The sequence below is a fragment of the Leuciscus leuciscus genome (genome assembly GCF_965113295.1).
Source record: "Leuciscus leuciscus genome assembly, chromosome: 2".
NCBI lineage: Eukaryota > Metazoa > Chordata > Actinopteri > Cypriniformes > Leuciscidae > Leuciscus > Leuciscus leuciscus.
The window spans coordinates 46,223,871-46,243,574 of record NC_138726.1 but is presented as its reverse complement, the minus strand read 5'-3'; the positions used below and the strand labels follow the sequence as shown (position 1 = coordinate 46,243,574).

Genomic DNA, 19,704 nt, shown 5'->3' with positions numbered 1-19,704 from the left:
ACATTATTATTGTTATATTGCAATGCTATCATATTTTGTGCAGGCAATTAGCTTACTTCGTTGTAAAAGCCTGCACTACCTTTAATGCTGTCTTCACATGTTATCGGAATTATTGTTAATACAAGTTTCCTATAGGTAAAATTGCACATGAATGCCCTCTGATGTAGTATTTACCACTGGGAAGATCGGAGATAATTTTGATACCCGAATTCCCGAAATGGGCGGGCCGGAAACTTTAAACATGGTGGAGAGGAGAACGATTGTGAGGTAGGCCTATGCTTTGTTAGTTTTTTCCACAACAGATTGCCTTGTCTTGTCATTGCATATTTACATATATATGGAATCTCTGCAAGGACTCTACAATAGGAAGTGATCACTATGACATTTGTTGTAAAATAGGTATGGATGTTAGTGTAATTATGTAGATGGAAGTAGATGTCAGTGAAGTATAGGGTATGATCAGAAAAATGGGTGGTTTTAAAAGAAACTTTGGTCTGAGTAATGTGGAAAGATTGTAACAATAAAATATCAGAAGAAATGAAAATAATTGGAGAACAAAGTAGAAAGGTACGTCCAAATATTATGATGGAGAAAAGGCCTTGTGACAATCTTGATGTTGAATTTTCATTACATGAATTAAAGACAATTACTGGAGGAGTTAAGCAAACATCTCCAGGAAAGGATGAGATGATGATTCAAAATGTATTTTATGATATTATTGAAAAAGCATTTGACATGCTTTGGAAGGAGGGGCTGTTAATAAAGTTGGAACAATTAGGGATTGAAGGCAGAATATTGAACTGGATAAAAGATTTTTTGATTGATATAACTGTTCAGGTAAGGGTTGGATCATCATTTTCCAAGATATATAAAATAGATAATGGTACTAAGTGTGTGCAGTCCAATATTGTTTGCCAAAATGTCAAAATAGATATAGGAAGATCTCTCTGTGCTGACGATGGAGCGATATGGAGGAGGTGTCATAATGTATCGTATTTGACATGATTCATACAAACGGCGGTTAAAATATGGGCCAACAGATGTCCGACTATCAGTGATTAAAACTCAACTCTGTTTTGTGAAGAGAAATCATATCCCTGAAATAAAAGTGAAACTATACGGTCAGATTCCAGCGATGTAAAGTATTTAAGTAGCTAAATGTAATTAGTATGTAATCTGTAATCTTTTCGGATACTTTGTAGTTTTACTGAAGTATCAAAAATGTTACCAACTTTTACTTTCTTCTTGAATACATTTTTAAATAAGTATATGTTTACTCTTTACTCCAATACTATGAGAAATGCAATTACTTGTTACATTTTTGCATGGCACCTACCTTTTTCTGCAGCAGTTTATTGCTGCTACAAAAGAAGTGATATATCACCATCTACTATATATAGCATATATATATAGAAACAATATATATAGAAATATATATATATAGAAATTCTTTTCAAGGATTGAAAAGTAGAATTTTAAAATCACATATTGCATAAGTAATTTTATTTCATTATAAAGTTTTGTTTTCCTTCCCTTTGCTCCACACTACAGCCCATTTGGTGGCGTTAATACACTTTGATGATTCCTGTAGAGAAAGGTTGACATGGAACATGGAAATCAAGAAATCTCGAACCTTCGATGAATCACAGCATGGTCAAATGAGAACGCGATACTGTTCGTAATAAAACGAGAATCAACATTGGCTTGGCTTTTCGAAGATGGCGAGAACTGAGATTTGAATTTTAAATGCGACACGGAGATGGCGTTTTTTGTTAGGCTACTCAACAGGTGAGTCGGTATTTTATTAAACAGATAAAATGCCATTTAGCTCTCTAAAAGAGTAAATTATGAATTAACTAATTATGAATCATTATCTGTTGTGAATGGTCATTTTAGTGTCATTGTTGTGGCGCTGAGCTGGAATTTATTTCAAAGAAGTTACATCATCCTGTCTATTAATGGATATAGCCTACAGTAACTTCAGCTAGTCATCTTAAGATCGTTTCAATCTAAACCGGTTATATCTCTTGATTTAAGCCTAGTAGTGTTTTATGAGCTGTATGAATCCGAAATCGCCCCATATATCCGTAAATTGTGCACTATTTGAGGGGATAGCCATTTGTAGTGGTGTCCGAGTCGACAATAGTGGATGTTATTGAGTGCAGTGCACTCATTCAATCCCACATTGCACTGCTATAACAACCGATGCACGTTCAACGGCTGTCCGTATTAGTTTACTAATTTTCATTCACTCATTCAAGTGAACCGTATTAGTGGACAAACGTAGGGAATGGTGAATAAGGGGTTTAGGGGGCGATTTCGGATTTCAGCCACTCATTTTTTGTTGTTATGAGAGATAATCATATTCATCCACAGTCACGCGGAGCCGAAGCACAACCAAAACAATGTTCTTCCGCAAAATGTAGTTGTGTTTTTAATGGTTACATAGATATCATATTGTACCTTTTAATTTACAATAAGTATTTAATCTGCATATGAAAATGTTTCGCCCAACGTGGGGCTCGAACCCACGACCCTGAGATTAAGAGTCTCATGCTCTACCGACTGAGCTAGCCGGGCTGCTAAACATTGGGCGAACAGAGCTATTTTCAGTATTTGCTTCAGAAAAAATAGATCCAGTGCGTAGTCTCGTATGGCGTATGTGAGATATAGCATCGCTCTCTGCCCAGTCACTGAGAGAGACATTTACATTTGTAAATCACAAGACGTCTGCTTCTCGGCAAAGCATCATAATCTGGATTCGTCTAATTACTTGTCATCTTTGAATCACGAGTTGTTTGTTGCTGCAGTTCATGTAACGTTTAAGGCCATTTACGAGGCTGCCGAATTTCCACAGCTAACACAGGTAACTTTTATTAAAGTTGACAGCAAAGCATTTACGCATTTTCTTTGTAACTTAGTCATGTTAGATTACACTGTTCAGTATGTAAGAGTTTGCGTCTCGCAATTGTGACTTCTTTTGTCAGAATTGTGAGATATCAAGTCCAGTTCTTAGAAAAAAACGACTAACCTTTTCCTCTCAGAATTGCGAGTTTGTATCTCACAATTCTGAGGAAAAAAGGTCAGAATTGCGAGATAAAAAGTCGCAATTACCTTTTTTTAAAAAAAACAATTATTCAGTGTGTGAAGCAAGCTTCTAGTTCAGTACTACGGCTCTGAGTACTACTATATGGCTGAAGAAGTAGCCATGGATCAATGGAATGAAAAACTAACAGGTTAGTTTTTCATAGGGGTCCAGCTTGTAAGTTATATTGATGACTAGATTTTTTAAATGATCAAACCAGGACACATGGGAGTTGCTGGGTTAAATTATCCTTAGGGGTTTTGACCCACCCACACTTCTCTGAAATAATGAAATGAAATATGAGTTTCAATGGTTCTCAAGCAAGGGGCCTTAACAAACTTCCAAGGGATCATCAAGATGACTTAAATTATTTAAAATAAGACAAAACAAGCATTAAAATAAGCTAAAGCAACTAAAAATCAAGATATTTCTTAGTTTTTGATTATTTTTTATAACAAAATATTCAGATCCATCTAGTTATGGCAAGCTCTAAAATATTTTTTGGGGAGAAACTGTCCACAACAAATATTGCCTTGAAGTAAAAAAAATTGAGATCCAAAATTAGAAGAACATTTTTAATTAGAAGCAACAAATGTTTTGAAGTGTAGTGTGTTTTAATTGGATTTCTCATTTCGTTGGGTTTTGTACTAAATCAAATACACATAAATTACAACAAATGTCTTGTTGTGCATATACTAATAAAACAAACATACTAATTATAAGATAATTAAACACAGAATATAATAATAAAAACAGACGTTGCAGGTGTTGGATGCTGAAAGTAGAAGATACATTTTTTTTATTTGTGTTTGTTTTCAGAAAATGTCCCAATCAAAGTCACAAATGGCAATGAGTGTCCAAACTGCAATGGTTTGAATCCACAGAGAATTGACCTTCGGATGCTGGCAACACGCCTGTCAGAAGAAATGGTATGACCTCTTTCAGGAGGTATGTGTAGCAGCTGTCAGGTGTCCAATCCTGCTCCTGGAGGGCCACTGTCCTACAGATTTCAGCTCCAACCCCAATGAAACACACCTGAACCAGCTAATCAAGGTCTTACTAAGCATACTAAACTTCCAGGCAGGTGTGTTGAGGCAAGTTGGAGCTAAACTCTGCAGGACAGTATCCCTTCAGGACCGAGTTTGGACACTGCCGAAGTAAGCAGATCCAGTTGTGGACAACTTGCTAGCTTAATCCAAAATGTGTGTTACCCCAAACTAGGATCTTGCCTATTATTTGTTCCATTGTCTATGTATTAGTCTGCACTGCCATCTAGTGGTCATTATACAAAGTCATCATAAATGGTAGAACATGACAACATGCTACATAAATTTAAGACAAATTTAATGTAGCAGTTTCTTAATAAAAATGATAATAGTATAATAGGACTACGGTCACATCTGTTGTAATAACACTTTTTATTGTCGATTGTTTCGCATGCTTACATGCACATGAACTGCTTTGGTTTTGAAAGCTGTGACATCTTTGTCTCTGTGGCGCAATCGGTTAGCGCGTTCGGCTGTTAACCGAAAGGTTGGTGGTTCGAGCCCACCCAGGGACGAAAGTAACTTTTGAGTCAGAATGACTGCTGGAAATTTAATAGCATAACCTAACCAAGTATAATTGTTATTAAACATGCCACCTTTTCTTTCTTTAAGACACCAGTTTTGACCCTTAGCTCAGTCAGTTTATACTCCCGACATATATCTTTCTGTAAAGGGAAAGTTACCTTATCAAGCCTATCCAAATGTACGTAGTACGTTTCTGTGTTTTCTCATTAAAATGGACTTCCGTTAACTTGACAGATATGGATTAGAGCTTTAATAAACATGATATTTAATATTTTAGTATCTATGTAGCAAGCTTATGAGACTTCTCTTGTTTTTACAATTCTAGTCCTCACAATACATTTGTCAGAGTGGCCATGTTTCAATGAGGATTTCATGAATTAAATGGATGTGTTCTGAGTACAATAATGGCAGTAAATGCAATTTTATATGAAGTTCAATTAATTTGTAATCCTCTTTTGTAAGTTGCTTTGGATAAAAGCACCTTCTAAATGAATAAATGTAAATGAGCTCTTAGCGGAATGGGCTTATTAGGAACAAAAGGGTCAACGGAGCCGTGCCTAATAAGCCCATTTCACAAAATAGTAATATTTCTGGATAAGGATTACAGAGCATAAAATATATATTGGGTCAAGAAGATTCTTTAATATTTCCATTTAATGTGGTTATTTTTTGTTGTTATTCTGCTGCATCAGGCAGTGTTTGCTAGTTGCAGATACTCATCAAATCCAAATACAAACCACTGCTTCAAACAACAAATAAAATAAATCACGTTATGTTATTTATTAATCTTATAATTTCAAAATACTTAAAAATCCCAGTAAAATTTAAATTAGAAAGTTACTGATATGTAAATTCGCTGTAAAACAAATAATTTATTTAGTACTTTTTAATTTTTATATTTACCTTTTTATTTATTTTTTTATTTAAATAAAAATAAAGTAAGTGCGTTTGTGATATTTATGTTTAATAGGGTCAAAGCAAAATGGTATGGTCAAAGACGAAGCCAGAGAATGCCATTCGCTCAGCAAAGATTGAGTAGCTCATCCCAGAGCCTTGGGCTTTATGCACAGCTGCACTACTTCCTGAACTTCAGCCAGCTCTTTGTTTCCTGTCTGCCATTATTGGACAAACTGATTAATCCAGGTGTGTCTGATTATTGTTACTGAGGTCAGGCACACCTGGATTAATCAGTTTGTCCAATAATGGCAGACAGGAAACAAAGAGCTGGCTGAAGTTCAGGAAGTAGTGCAGCTGTGCATAAAGCCACGCGTATGATAGTTTTGTGCAACACCACCAGATGGCGCTGCTATAAAACTCCTGAATCAAAAGATGCTTTCGTCCCTGGGTGGGCTCGAACCACCAACCTTTCGGTTAACAGCCGAACGCGCTAACCGATTGCGCCACAGAGACAGATGCCCATGGTTTTTAAGAAGATTTTTACGAAAAAGTAGTTCCTATAATAAAATTGTAGTAGCCAAGTTTTTTTTTTTAACAGATTCATTTTATCCCCATAATTATACTACAAAGATCATAGTTAAGATATCGTTAGTGCAATAAAACAATGGTCAATTTGTAATTTTGTTACTGCAGTAAAACCATGGTAATGTTCTACATTGTAGGCGTAATTTAGACACCTTCGGGTATGGCACAAGGCCTTGGGACTGAGAAAACGTACTGGGGGTACAGAAAAGGAGGGACCATTTTTCAACACCACAAAGCAATAAACTACTAAAAACAGAACAGACAGAAGCAACGCGCACGGAGCAGAAAGGCCTTGCCTTGAATGCAGCACTTTTGGCTCTAAAAATATTATAGATAGCCACGAAAGATCATTACCATAAACAACCCTGAGTGCTTGTGGTGTGAACCGCTCCGCTAGACGTGGTTCGGATCAGGACCGTGGTCCGCCATTTGAATAACATTGAGATGTTGTTTTGACGCGCAGCTCATTTTAATATGTAGAAACTGTATACTGAGATTTAGGGTTAAAACCACTGATCTATATAATGACATTCATAATGTCTTTCAATATAGATGAGTGGCTAAAACCGTTTTTGTGATTAGACATAAAGTATGTTAGCATGTAGCCCGGCTAGCTCAGTCGGTAGAGCATGAGACTCTTAATCTCAGGGTCGTGGGTTCGAGCCCCACGTTGGGCGAAATATTTTCATATTCAGATTAAATACTTATTGTAAATTAAAAGGTACAATATCTATGCAACCTTTAAAAACAAAACTACATTTTTGCGGAAGAACATTGTTTTGGTTGTGCTTCGGCTCCGCGTGACTGTGGATGAATATGGTTATTATCTCTCATAACAACAAAAAAAGAGCGGCTGAAATCCGAAATCGCCCCCTAAACCCCTTATTCACCATTCCCTACGTTTGTCCACTAATACGGTTCACTTGAATGAGTGAATGAAAACTTGTAAGCAATATCTTTTGGATTACGATCCTTAAAGGGATAGTTCACCCAACAATGAATGTCATCATTTACTTACTTCTAATTTGTTCTAAACCTGTATGAATTTATTTCTTCTGATGAAAATCAAAATATGATATTTTGAAGAATATGGGTAACCAAATAGTTAATAGGCCCCATTGACTTCCATAGTCATATGGAAGTCAATGGGGCCTATTAACTATTTGGTCAACTGTTTGGTTACCGACATTCTCCAAAATACTTTTTTTTGTGTTCCACAAAAGATAGAAATTCATACAGGTTTGGAACTACTTAATTCAATTTTGGTCACTATCCCTTAACAGCCTCTGGCAGAACATTTTGTGTGAAACCAGGAACAAGTAGTGGTGTTAAACAAAAGCATGGTTTTTAGATTCATGTTTTTAATAGCCTTACAAAATCATGTATTTTAATTAAAATATTACAATTTACAGTATATGTTGCTTGTGGAATTTATTCAATTAATTCTTCATGTATCAAAGATGCCAATGATAGAATTTTAGCGTTGTAAAACAGCGTTGTACAAAAGCTAGTGCAGAAATGTAACTGTGGAAAAGTAGAGAAAAGAAAGTGGGAGAAAATGAAATGGGAAGAATAAGTTCTTTAAGCTATAGACCTTATTCACAGCAGTGCCATCTTTGATTTTTAACAGGAATAAAAGCGAAGCTGTGGGGGATAAACATACATTTCTTGAGTACAGGTTGTACTGTTATTTTGTGTTTTTGAATTGTTCTGCTGGAAAAAAAAACTGCAATAATGTCTTTACAAGAAATTTCAGTAGACCAAAAACTCCAGTCAATATGAGCTGTGGACAATTATAAGTGATCCAGGAACTTTATACAACTTTTTTGCAGTGGATGCCATTGAAAACACGGTAAGTCTGTCCCTCACAGCCTCACTTTCACACCTGTCATGGCGCTGCTCTGAATAAGGTCTATTTGTGTTTATAGATTTGTTATGTACTCGCTGCAGAGGGTGTGTCTAAATAGAATAAACATGATGATGAAGAAACAAATCAAAAAAGGAGAGCAATTTAGTATGCATACCCACAGTAATTGTGATCCTGATGTTATGCTAATGATATTGTAAAAATGTAGTTGAGGTAATGTTATGGTAATTTTGTAATCTCGTCAATGTCCAGTTTCCCTCCTTTCAGTCTTACGCATGCAAACTTGATCGTTTTCAGCTCGTAAGTCGTAACCATAAAGATGTGTCATTGTATCCTTGCTGACTGAGTGGAGGCTGCTGCCAACTCCTAACTGACAAACATTGTAAAGTAGTTTTTATTTGAAAAGAGGCTCTAGAAGGACTTTAGTGGAAATGGACATGAGCCTTGGACCTTGAGCAATACACATGACATTTAAAACTGCTGTTCGGTGTGTCTGATATCAAATGACAAGATAATATTCACAAGTCAGGCACTTGTTCATACATCTTTTGTTTTTCTTTGGTTTGGTATATTCTATTGGACTTTCATGCAATCAGCTTTATCTTTATTGCTTGATGTGATAGATAATACAAACTATGATAGTATCTCAATGACACTATAACCCTGGTTCAGTTGGCTTACTTTTGGTTCTTAAAATACAGTCAGTCATTGTAAGTTGTGAATATAAAAAGTGGTGAAACTTCACATTTGAAATAAGCGTTTTTTTGTATTTTCATAAAAGCAGGTCTAGAAACAGATCCCTGTTTTTTTTAATGTTCTGTAATGGTTAAAATGGCAAAATCGTTTTCTCAAGCTTTTGTTGCCTAAACTGATTTCACTTCTGACAGAACATTTTAACAATAGGTGTCCCTTATATAAAAAGGGAGTTCTTTGGTCTTTTATTCTTAAACTTTTCTCAAAGGTTTAAAACTGTAGATGTCTAATAAAGTCACCGTTTACTCATGACTTGGAATTATGTGTTCTTTCTCTCACTTCCTGTCATTTCCACATTTGTGCAATATGCTGGCCTAATTACACATTGCATCACATTTCCTGCCTTGCCATGTTTTTGTTCCTTGAAAGATTTAAAGCACAATGACACATGGTGACCTGTTGTACTGTTTGTGTGGTGGAAAAGATGCAAGAGACCTGGGGCCTCATGTATCAATCTTGCGTACGCACAAAAACTTTGCTTACGCCAGCTTTCACGCTCACGGTCGGATGTACTAACAGTGAAAATAACGCGAGAATGTGCGTTCATCCACGCCAATTTCATGTCTGGCGTACGTACATTTCTCATTGTTTTTGTCCGTTGGCGACTCTTACAGGCAATGAAGTGAAGTTGCAAACATTACACAACGAATTGTTCTACAAGTCTATCGCACCACCACCTGTGGGAAGCATTGCTATTAATTTGCAATTTATAAAATAATTGACATATATTGTCACACGATCAATTATGCAATTAAGTAAGAACATATAAAAGCATATGCAAATTGATACAATACAACCCTTAGTTTATGGCAATGACAGCTTTGGTTTAATGTCCACCTTTATATCAGACCATTTCTTTTTAAGGTCATTTAGGGTAGACTGTGTACAGTTGAGACATGTGTACAGTTGAGACACCTTAAATAACTTGCGTTCGCAGCAAGCACAAGTTGTGTTTTTTTTTTTTTTTTTGCTGTGCACGTGCGTATTAGAGTCCTCTTTGATCGTGGGAAATATGAACAACGGACGCATCTCCGATCCGAAGATATTGGGAAAAGTTTTTTTTTCTAAGATATGACGTTCACTTCACCATGCACTCTCCACAATGAATAGCTTATTGTCCTTATGTGACTGTTAAACGTAACTGGTATCACCACAAACGTTATTCTGTATTTCATGGTATTGTGTCATGCAAGGTAATTGCAAAATCTAGAGAAATGTGTAAGGTGGCCAGCGGGAGATATTGAGACACATATCTACTGTACCCCCGATAGAGCTCTATTAGGAAACACATAGTTTAGTTGTTCAGTGTTATGATAACAGTTTAAACGCCGTAATTAGCCAGAATGGGACGCAAATGAAAATAAAATTTTATATTTGTGATATTTAAACTGTGTATTATTAATAAATATTGTTACATATCTTGTTCCTGCTTTATACATTTTAACCAGTGCTAATTTAAATAAAATGAATGAATATAAATGGATGAATAAACAAAAATGTTGCCCAATTGTTATTTTCTTTATTTGTCTTTATTTTTTATATTTACAATGAATGGTTAGTTACCTTCACATCATTAAAAATGGGGTGATGATATGGGTACAGTTGAGACAAAGTTTAGACAAAAAGCACCTTATTTTTATGAGCTAATTGTGGAAAATATAAACTACTTGTGGGTATTATTGATTGATAATATCTTAGTCTACAAGCTAATGAAATGTCATGTGGCGTGTCATGTGGAAATTCACTTCTTTTCAGTGTCTATTTTTGTGTGAAAAATCTAAACGCAAAAAGTGTCTCAACTGTAGGCTACTCAGTCTACTCTACAGTGCGACTTTCAGATCCCACCGCATTGACGGCATCAGCCAAACTCTCCCACTCATATTTTTTCCTTTTGTTATTAATTCCGGAGGACAAAGTTCCAAATAAATTTTTTTTTTCGTTTCTACCTCCGATAGTAGCACCTCCAATTCACTTTCTGTAAAGTTTCGTTTCTTGCCGCCATTTTCTTACTGCTTTCTTTTGCCAAAGTGGACTCATTACCATATTTAAATTAATTTAATTAAGGGAGGAGACTGGGTGGGGCGTTGTGCTCGTGCATGTGCGCTCAATTTTACGTTAACTGGGATGTACAAAGAGAATATGCGTGGGATCCTTCGTACGCAGAGATTCATTCATCTGGGTTTTTTTGTGCGTACGCACATTTACAGCTTTGTCCGTACGCAATGTTTTAGTATGAATTCAACGCAAGTCTTTGTACATGAGGCCCCTGGGGCCTCGTTTATAACTGTTGCGTACGCACAAAACCGACGCATTCCGACGCATAAGTTGCGATTTATAAAAACAAACTTGACGGGAAAATTTGCGCACCTGCACGTAAACGCTGACCCATGCGCACAAACATTTTGGAGACGGAGCAGTTTGGCGACACCGATGGTGAGCTGAGGGACTGATGGCAGATGAAGGAAAACCACTTTCAGGGCCCTAGCATACACTCGGTGCAATGCAGCGCCAGGCGCGGCGCAAGTGTTTTTTGCTAGTTTCAGCCCGACGCAGTTATCATTTTCACGTCTTGTGCCACGTTGCGCCCATGGGCATGCTGTGGGGTGTGTTCGGGTGCATTGTTGGTGCGTTGCTATTTTGAGGCAACTGAGATAGACTGCGCCATTGACCAACTGAAACCTGGTCTAAAGTCAATGGCGCAATATTTTTTGTGTTATTTAAAGAGCCGTTAGTAATGTGCACCTATAGGCGTTTGCATAATACGCGTACACTCTGCTTATTACACACACAGAGTGTAATAATACAGCAGCAGTACACAAACTAGCTAAATATTAAAAATAAAAGTACAATGTAAAAGATTAATATTGTGTAGGCTACATAAAGATATGGTGGAATCTGGCTTGTCCCGTAGATGGTCTGCTTGTGCGCTTTAACCTCGCGCATGAGCAGATCCGTTTCCAATCTGGAGACACGTTCAGTTTTTCCGCTTGCCAATTCCGCCATGTAAATAGCGAATCCGCCATGGTGCGAGCGCAACTGGTTTTTAAAGGGAATGGGAAATTACACTCTGATTGGTATTTTGCACGTTACGTCCAAAACACACCCATTACTCATTAAGAAAATAGGGAAAACCCTTTTAGACCATGCCGACCATTTTTCCGTCATTAAACTAGCAAAAGTGGATTCGGAAGCATGTGCTTTAGCCCATGCGCTTAGATCGTTAAAATAGGCCCTATAATCTTCATTATGAGTCCTAATCATAAATACAGTACATGTTCAAAATAACAGTTTAAATAAATAAAAGAATGACTTAAACTATGTTTTACATCTGATATATACATTTAGATTAAATATGCCATTCTCATTAATGGCACCTAAATTACATGAATTAATTACCGATGAAATAAAAAAATTTATTCTAATAAATATAAATATTTGTAGTGGATGCGATGCTTTTGAACACTTCCTGTGGCATGCTGTGTTTTAATGTTTTAACTACAGCGAGGATTGCTTAGCGCGTGATAATAGCAAAACTCATGGTCTGAGAAAATATTTTCATAATTTTTGTTTCATTTTTGGCTTTCGGGCGCACGTACACTTTTAGTAAGGATCCTACGCACAGTTTTATTAGTGAGACCCCTGAACTCTCCACAAGTGCTCACCAAACCCCATCAACTGCACTGCAAGTCAGCAAATAACCGTACATGCAACTATCCAAGCATGCAGACCACCGTCTGCACACTGACCAAAGCTTAGAGACCCACATGATAACGGGAGTGTGATGATGCTGAGACATGTCAATCAATGCTGTTCTGAGAAATCAGTCAGTCTCAGTGTTTAGCTCAATATTGGATAGAACTAAGTGCTATATTTTAAACCTGAATTATAATTACATGTGTACAGTACAAATTCACATACTGAATGATGGTTACTTTGTAATAAGGTCATATACATGTGGGAGTGACTTTAACTTAACTAGCTTTGAAGTTAATATTAATAATATAGTAATTTTTACATGAAGATATATTGGCTCGGTTTTGCAGACAGGGCTTAGATTAAGCCAGGATTAGGCCTTAGTTTAAGTAGCTTTTATAAATTTGCCATAAAAAAACAAACATTAATGTTGTGCAGCTTGAGATAAAACATTGGCACTGACATTTTTTAAGAGATGTCATTGCAAGTTGCTTTCAGTTAAAACAGCTCAAACATGCATTTTAGTCTGGGACAGTTTAAGCCTTGTCTGTGAAACCGGGGATACTGCTTTTATATGTATATTTCACAAAGATCAGTTCCGCCACCAGACAGTTTCGATCTTGTCTGTTCACCACTGACATTGTTTACTGTAAATCATCTGTTATCTGCCATAGCTGATGTTTATCAGTGCCTTGGTACAAGGACTGGAGGTGTGTTTATAGTTTTAGTGCGACTTATGGAACAAGATGGTGATCTCAGGTGAGTTTCAGTTCCTGGATCACCTGAGATGAACCTTTCTAAGATCCATAACCCTTACCAAAGAAATAAAAATAAATCGATGGTTTTGACAGTCCTGCTTTGGATGTATAATTCTCTGCCAAATGAAACATGTACAACTGCTATCTGAGATCAGTAACTAACCATGTTTTCCAGCATAATCCAATGTTTGGAACAGGTGAAATTATGAAGGATTTTGCTTTTCAGACCTATATTGTGTTTTTTGAATGACACAAAAGGAATATAGAGTAATTATTGGCTTTAAATAGTTTTGTTTACAGTAAAAGCAACTCTGTTATTTCTCGAACGTAATAGGTTAAAAGAGAGATTTTCTGACTTTTGATGCCAAGAACCCTCAAGTTTGTAGCAGCTATATATTTTCATAAATAAAATCTCAATTTACCATGAGAGAAAAATATTAAGTGTGATATTATAAAGACGACGCATCCATCCAGCCAAATCCATCGTCTCAGAAGACAGACGGGGAAACACCCTGAACAGATGCCAGTCCATCACAAAAAGACAATGTCATGTTTCTTAAATTAATTAAGAATAGCTTATTATTATAAAATAAGCTTTTTTATAGTCATTATACTGAAGCAACTGATTAAAATATCTGGAAAATATTTACTTTGCATTGAGTTGACCTTGTATCTTGTTTTTTAGTATAATGCTAGATGTACAGTATGAACCTGAAAACAAACATTTTCAATGAAATAGCTATTTAAAAAAGCAATCTGAACAAAAGCAAAGAAGTTTATTCCTTTATATAATATATGTTGTAAGTAGTTATGAATAACTCTTCAATCATTGTAATTTCAAAAAAAAATTTAAGTTTGTGATTCATTTGATCAAGTAACAGTCAATACAATATAAAATAAATATTATGTAATATAAAAATGCTAGCTAAACACACTGATGCAATGAACACCACAATAATGGAGAGAAAACACAAAGTGCCTTATGAGCAAACATGTAAGTGACAAATATCCAAAACAATTCAGAAAAAAAATTCCAGAAGAAATCATAATAACAATGTTTGTAATACGTCACGTCGTAAGTCTACAGTTGCAGATCTGTCTGTAACATTTGAGATGCATTTTTATAACACAGTGTATCAATGATGATAAAAATTATAATATGCAGAGCAAGGTCTGGAAAATATCTATACTAAAATAACTGTCTCATCTGACTCCAGTGGCTCTTGACTTGCAGGTCCTCCATTCTCAAAGCTTCTCAATGGCAAACCAGTGTCCATAACAGGTTGGTTGCATGGCACATCTATGCCCAATTCCTGTGAAGGGGCTGTATTGCATGTTTCAAACAGGACTTCATATTTATGCTCTGAATCTCCTTGCTCTTGCCAAATCAGCAGTTCATATCTTCCGAAGCGGAGGAGAACCTTGTCATCAAGCTCAGCTCTTTCGAGGTATCTCAGTTCGGACCCACCAACCACGAGTTTGACCTTCTGGCTCATGTTCTGGATCATGAAGCTCAATAAATTGCTGCCGGGTTTCCTATACGCCTGTATGGAGAGCTGTTTTCTGGAGACAGAGGTGTCGTTTAGAACAAAGATGCAGGTTTGTCCATCACGGCCAAGCCGAAGTGGATCTTCAGCGTCCATATGGTATGGTTGATTTAGGGGCAGGTTTTGGAAGAGCGGGCGACTGGCTTGATTAGGGTGGTAGATATGTATATGAAGACAAGTGAGCAGTTCTTCAGTTTCGAGTTTGCTATTGACATTCATTGTGGGTGACAAATGGAGACAAAGGGGTTAAATTCCCCTGCTGATAGTTAGACCTAAGAAAAAACAACAACAACAACTCATGGGTTAGTTCACTGAACAGTTATATTTTGTAACACAGCGGAATATTCTCAACTGAAGTGAGAATAAAACTGATTCATAGCACAGATCTAGCGTAACACTTTACTCTAAAAGTATATTGTGAATTTGTGTTTTAAATAATTAAGTTTTAGAGCTCACCTTCAGAAGTTGATGCAACGATCATCAACTAACGGACTGTTGTGCTGTTCTGAAGCGGAGATCGCTAGACTGTGAGAGTGAGCTCAACAAACAAAGAGAGAATTGCATCAGAAGCACTGAAATCCAACACCCCTTCCAACTTGGCACACGTGACTCTCAAAAACCCCAGAGTTGCCCAACTGATTTATATGCTTTCGCTATCTATTTCTTGCTGTAGGCTATTTCAAAAAGAATATTTTCCCAATGATTTCCCCTGGCCAGACATGCTTTATTATCGTTTCGATGAAAACCACTTTTGTGCTTTTTTCAGCTTAAAGCACTCTCCAGTTTTTGTATTGTGAGTGTGACATGCTTTTAATAACCAGAAAATTCAGCCTAGGTGTTAAAACGTTACTAAGAACACGTACGTTTATGATGAAAACTTTCTGACAAATCTGTAAAATCACAGCGAAGGGTAAGCTGATCAGTTGACCGCGTTTCCAGGAAGAGTGTGTCGCATAGTTTCGTCATCACAACAAAATAAAAACCTTGTAAGTAGCCTAATATAACGTTTAGGGGAGCAGCACCAAAGACACACTTTGTGATAACTGCGCGACGTGAATGCTACATTTCACATAGCCTATACAATATATTTTACGATTCATGTCGTGTGGAACCGCTTGCTTTATCTCTAAGATATTGAAACTATTGTAATGATACATTCTTATAAGTCAAAGTTTAGGCAAACCGGATAGGTAAACGCCCTCTTTATTTTTGTTGCTTAGGGGCGGATATTCGCGATTTAAACAAGCGTTTTACCAAAGAGACACTATATTTTCTTCTTAAAATATAAAATGTATATTTATATATTATTCGGTCTTTTGATTTTCTCACATATTTATTTCTATTAAATTCAATTTCATTTAAAACTGTACGGTGATTTAAATAGGCTACTCTTTAACAGGGATGCAGACATTTTTGTGGTAAAGTGCTTAGTTGCGTTGTTTATCAATGTTTACACGTCGTTTCTGTTTTCCACTAATGTTACCAGTTTTGATTCCCCTCTAGTCCCTGTTTTGCTATGCGGTATTTTAATATTAACTTAATTCCGTGCAGTTTGCTTTATATGTAGGCCTATAACTCTTTATAAATTTAATCTGACCATAGACATAAAAACTGATAAATCTATCTTATATTCTTCACTGATGAGTTCAACAACCCCTCCTCAATTACGACGTCTGTAAATAAATATACACCAAAGCTGAGTAATTTCATCCATTCAGAACAGTTTTTCTTTTAATTTTCCACAGCTAGAAATTCTAGCTCGTTTCGTTCCGCGTGACCCACGTTCTCATATTTTATTGGTTTATTCCGCAATGTGGGCGGGACTAAGGAAGTATATTTGTGAATTGCCCACCCTTTTCCTCATTGTGGTGAGAAACAGGCGGTGAGTATTGTTGCTCGTTATATTTTGACCTTTAAAAGGTCGGTTTTAGATTTTAAGTACAGCACGCGGTATTAAAGCCCTTTAGATGTAAGCAGCGTTTTTATGGTGTGTAGAAACTCTTTTAATTGGTTACATGTAGAAGTCGCATACATCGTACTACTTAACTTATCTCGACGACGCGTAACGACTGCTCGGCTAACGTTACTGCTACTAAGCTAAGGTTGTTAGCTTATTCAAACGTAGCAACGGAAATAGGGTTTTCTCTCAGGTCGCCGAGCACTTGAGACGACGATTATTTGCTATATTCATATTCTCATGACGATAAGTGTTCTTACTAACATTATTACCGTTCCACAAAATATGCCGTGAACTAACTAAATGTTTATCGAGGCTCACTAGTCAGATAGCATTAAGTTAGCTACCACACGAGGCCGTGGCCTATATAATGTGAGGAGAATTATTGTCTTGTTACGATTTTTTTTCTAAAAAACATTTTACTTTATGTAACACTTTTTTTTAATCTATTTATCTATCGGTATTTGCATACATGCAGGGGGAAATGGATTTAAAATGTTTGCATAAACTGGTTTAACTGGTTGATTGGCTTCTCAGGAAGTCCAACTGTTTCGATTTCACTTCAGCTCAAGGCGTGGTTTCGTGTTATCATTCTTATGCGTAATTTTTGTCTTAACAAAACAAAGCCTATTACATGACTATAATTTGAAATTTAATTTGCGTTGTTGGTAAGTCATTGCAATGTATCTTGTCACAGTGCGTTTCAGGCTCTGCGTACCACATCAGCTAAGATGGTGAAGATCTTCATCGGAAACCTGCCTCAACAGGCAGAAGCAGAAGAAATTAAAGCTCTGTTTACTCAATATGGAACGGTCACTGAGTGTGCCATTATCAAAAACTTTGCTTTTGTCCATATGGACGATCGCAAAAGTGCAACAAAGGCCATCCGAAACCTTCATTTGTACAAGCTGCATGGAACACCCATCAACGTTGAAGCGAGTCGAGGCAAGAACCAGGGCCCGGTGAAGCTTCACGTTGCCAATGTGGAGAAAGGAACCGATGAAGAGCTCCGTGCGCTGTTCGAAGAGTACGGCTCGGTTACCGAATGCGCCATCATCAAGAACTTTGCCTTTGTGCACATGAGCAACTCTGATGAGGCCATGGATTCAATCAAGGGGTTGGACAACTCTGAATTCCAAGGTATAAAGCCATAGTTTTAGCACTTCCTCTTATATCTTTTTGCACATTTATGGCATTGTCTAATTCTAATACATCAAATGTTTTTGCGCTTGCAGGAAAACGAATTCATGTGCAGATTTCAAAGAGTCGACCAAGAGGCGAGGAGGAGGAAGGCTATGGCCCCCCAGATGGTGGATATTGGCCACCCCGTTTCCCTGAACGGCACGAGCCCCCTGGTTATCCTAGGGGACGCTTTGGGTACCCCCCTGGACCCCCTCCTCCACCACCCCCTCCCCCCAGACGCCCCCCATATGCAGAGCGTCCAGCACCAGCATACGAGCGCGAACGTGGTGTGGTCGACTATTACGAGAAGTACCGCGCTCGCCCTTACGGCGTCTCCTCGTACGAGGACCGTCGTGCGGGTGCCATCCCCCCTCCCCCTCCGCCTCCCTCATCTGCCATTATGAGAGAGCGACTGGCTGGCAACGGCCTCGACCCCTATGAGCGACGTCCCCTCCCACCCCCGCCATCCTCGTTCTATGCACGAGACCGCAGTCCCATCAGACGTGCTCCTCCTGCCCCACCGGCACCCGCCGGGAATGGTTACTCGTACGAGCGATCTCGTCTGTCCCCTCTCTCCATGTCTCGGACCCCGATGTACAGCATGCCTCGGCCCAGAGACCCCTATGCTGACAGGGCGGCGCCACCTCCACCTCCTGCGCGCTACTCGTATTAAAGTGCACCCCTGCGCTTTCGTAACCCAAGGTGAGAATAGGTCCCGCAACCCAAAAATGAGCTCTAAAATGCCCTCTTAATGTAGAACCCAGAATTGACGTACTTGGCCTGTTGTGCGTGTGGTGTAATTGATGCGCAAGTAGCAGTACCGTAAACTTTGTATCAAAGTGCCTGGATCGTAAGTTTTTAATGGCATTACTGTCTTTTTAAAGTACTGCTTGAGCAACACTGAACTTCGTATCGAAGTGTTTAGTTTGACCGTATGCTATATTAAGATCTCACTTCGCATAATTCAAATAAACTGCATAATAAATCTTTTTAGTTTAACTTGGCTTGTCGATTCAGTAATGCCAGATGGCACTACAGCCGTTTGACTCATGTGGTTTGCTTTCTTTCCAGGTGTAAATTATTCAACAAGATCGTCGTCGTCGTTGTCTCCAGGTGCACGTGCCGCGATACGTCTTTGTCTGCCAGAGCGCGTTTCGTTCGCCTGCGCACCATAGTGGAAGAGTTCTGTTGCGGACTGCACATTCTATAAAACAACCGCTTTTACACGCTTAAAATCGTCCTCATGCTAAATTGTCAACTCTGCTTTATTTTTTCCTTGTTTTTATTGTTTAGCATTTGATAGGTGAGTAAAGCACTGAGCCATATTACATAAATTAGGTTAACTTGGTGGTTTGGTTAAGACTTAAAGGAACGCATTTAAAAAATATTTTCAAAGAACTTCAATGTATCACTGTACTTTTTTTATCTTTAAAATTTGGAATGATCTTATCGTTTGTTATTAAACTACTGTAACAAGCGCTATGACAACTTTGATTTAGAACCAAAAATACATTTGTGTAAAGGTTTTTTTTATTTTTTTCCTCTCTTCTCTAAGCCTTTTGTTTAAAGTGCGGCATGCAAGTAAGAATACAATCTCCGCAGCAATAAAAACCTTTCCGTCTACTGCCTTTATTGAAATTGTTCTGTAGTGTGCATTTTAATTGCAGAGAGTCGCAGTTCAAGGACTTTGTATCATTTTTCTTTCATAGAAACATTTGAAAGTTTTAATAAAAATACTGGAACCTGGTTCGTCGTTTTGATTTTTCTTGCCAATCTTTTAAACTTAACTTGCCCAAAAGTAACCATGTA

General features: G+C 37.5%; 2 protein-coding genes and 1 long non-coding RNA gene across 3 annotated transcripts; 2 read left to right on the top strand and 1 right to left on the bottom strand.

Annotated features, from left to right (window-relative positions):
• The first annotated feature begins 2,625 nt into the window (after positions 1-2,625).
• On the top strand, positions 2,626-9,010 carry LOC309487530. The gene is made up of 2 exons (XR_014201871.1): positions 2,626-2,866; positions 3,905-9,010. It is a non-coding gene; the product is annotated as an uncharacterized lncRNA (long non-coding RNA).
• A 4,956-nt stretch (positions 9,011-13,966) lies between these two features.
• tifa (TRAF interacting protein with forkhead associated domain) lies at positions 13,967-15,702 on the bottom strand. Its single transcript, XM_082155145.1, has 2 exons — positions 15,213-15,702; positions 13,967-15,028 (listed from the first exon to the last, which is right to left on the bottom strand). The coding sequence occupies exon 2, from the start codon at positions 14,973-14,975 to the stop codon at positions 14,394-14,396; it is 582 nt and encodes a 193-aa protein (XP_082011271.1). The 5' UTR covers positions 14,976-15,028; positions 15,213-15,702; the 3' UTR covers positions 13,967-14,393.
• A 944-nt stretch (positions 15,703-16,646) lies between these two features.
• rbm4.3 (RNA binding motif protein 4.3) lies at positions 16,647-19,641 on the top strand. Its single transcript, XM_082154893.1, has 3 exons — positions 16,647-17,853; positions 17,949-18,597; positions 18,967-19,641. The coding sequence occupies exons 1-2, from the start codon at positions 17,445-17,447 to the stop codon at positions 18,566-18,568; spliced, it is 1,029 nt and encodes a 342-aa protein (XP_082011019.1). The 5' UTR covers positions 16,647-17,444; the 3' UTR covers positions 18,569-18,597; positions 18,967-19,641.
• The last annotated feature ends 63 nt before the right edge of the window (positions 19,642-19,704 follow it).

Excerpts from the sequence above, each read along its gene's own strand:
- tifa (XM_082155145.1), bottom strand. The coding sequence starts at position 14,975 with ATGAATGTCAATAGCAAACTCGAAACTGAAGAACTGCTCACTTGTCTT.
- rbm4.3 (XM_082154893.1), top strand. The coding sequence starts at position 17,445 with ATGGTGAAGATCTTCATCGGAAACCTGCCTCAACAGGCAGAAGCAGAA. Across the intron at positions 17,854-17,948 it reads GGACAACTCTGAATTCCAAG|GAAAACGAATTCATGTGCAG; the intron begins GTATAAAGCCAT and ends TTGCGCTTGCAG.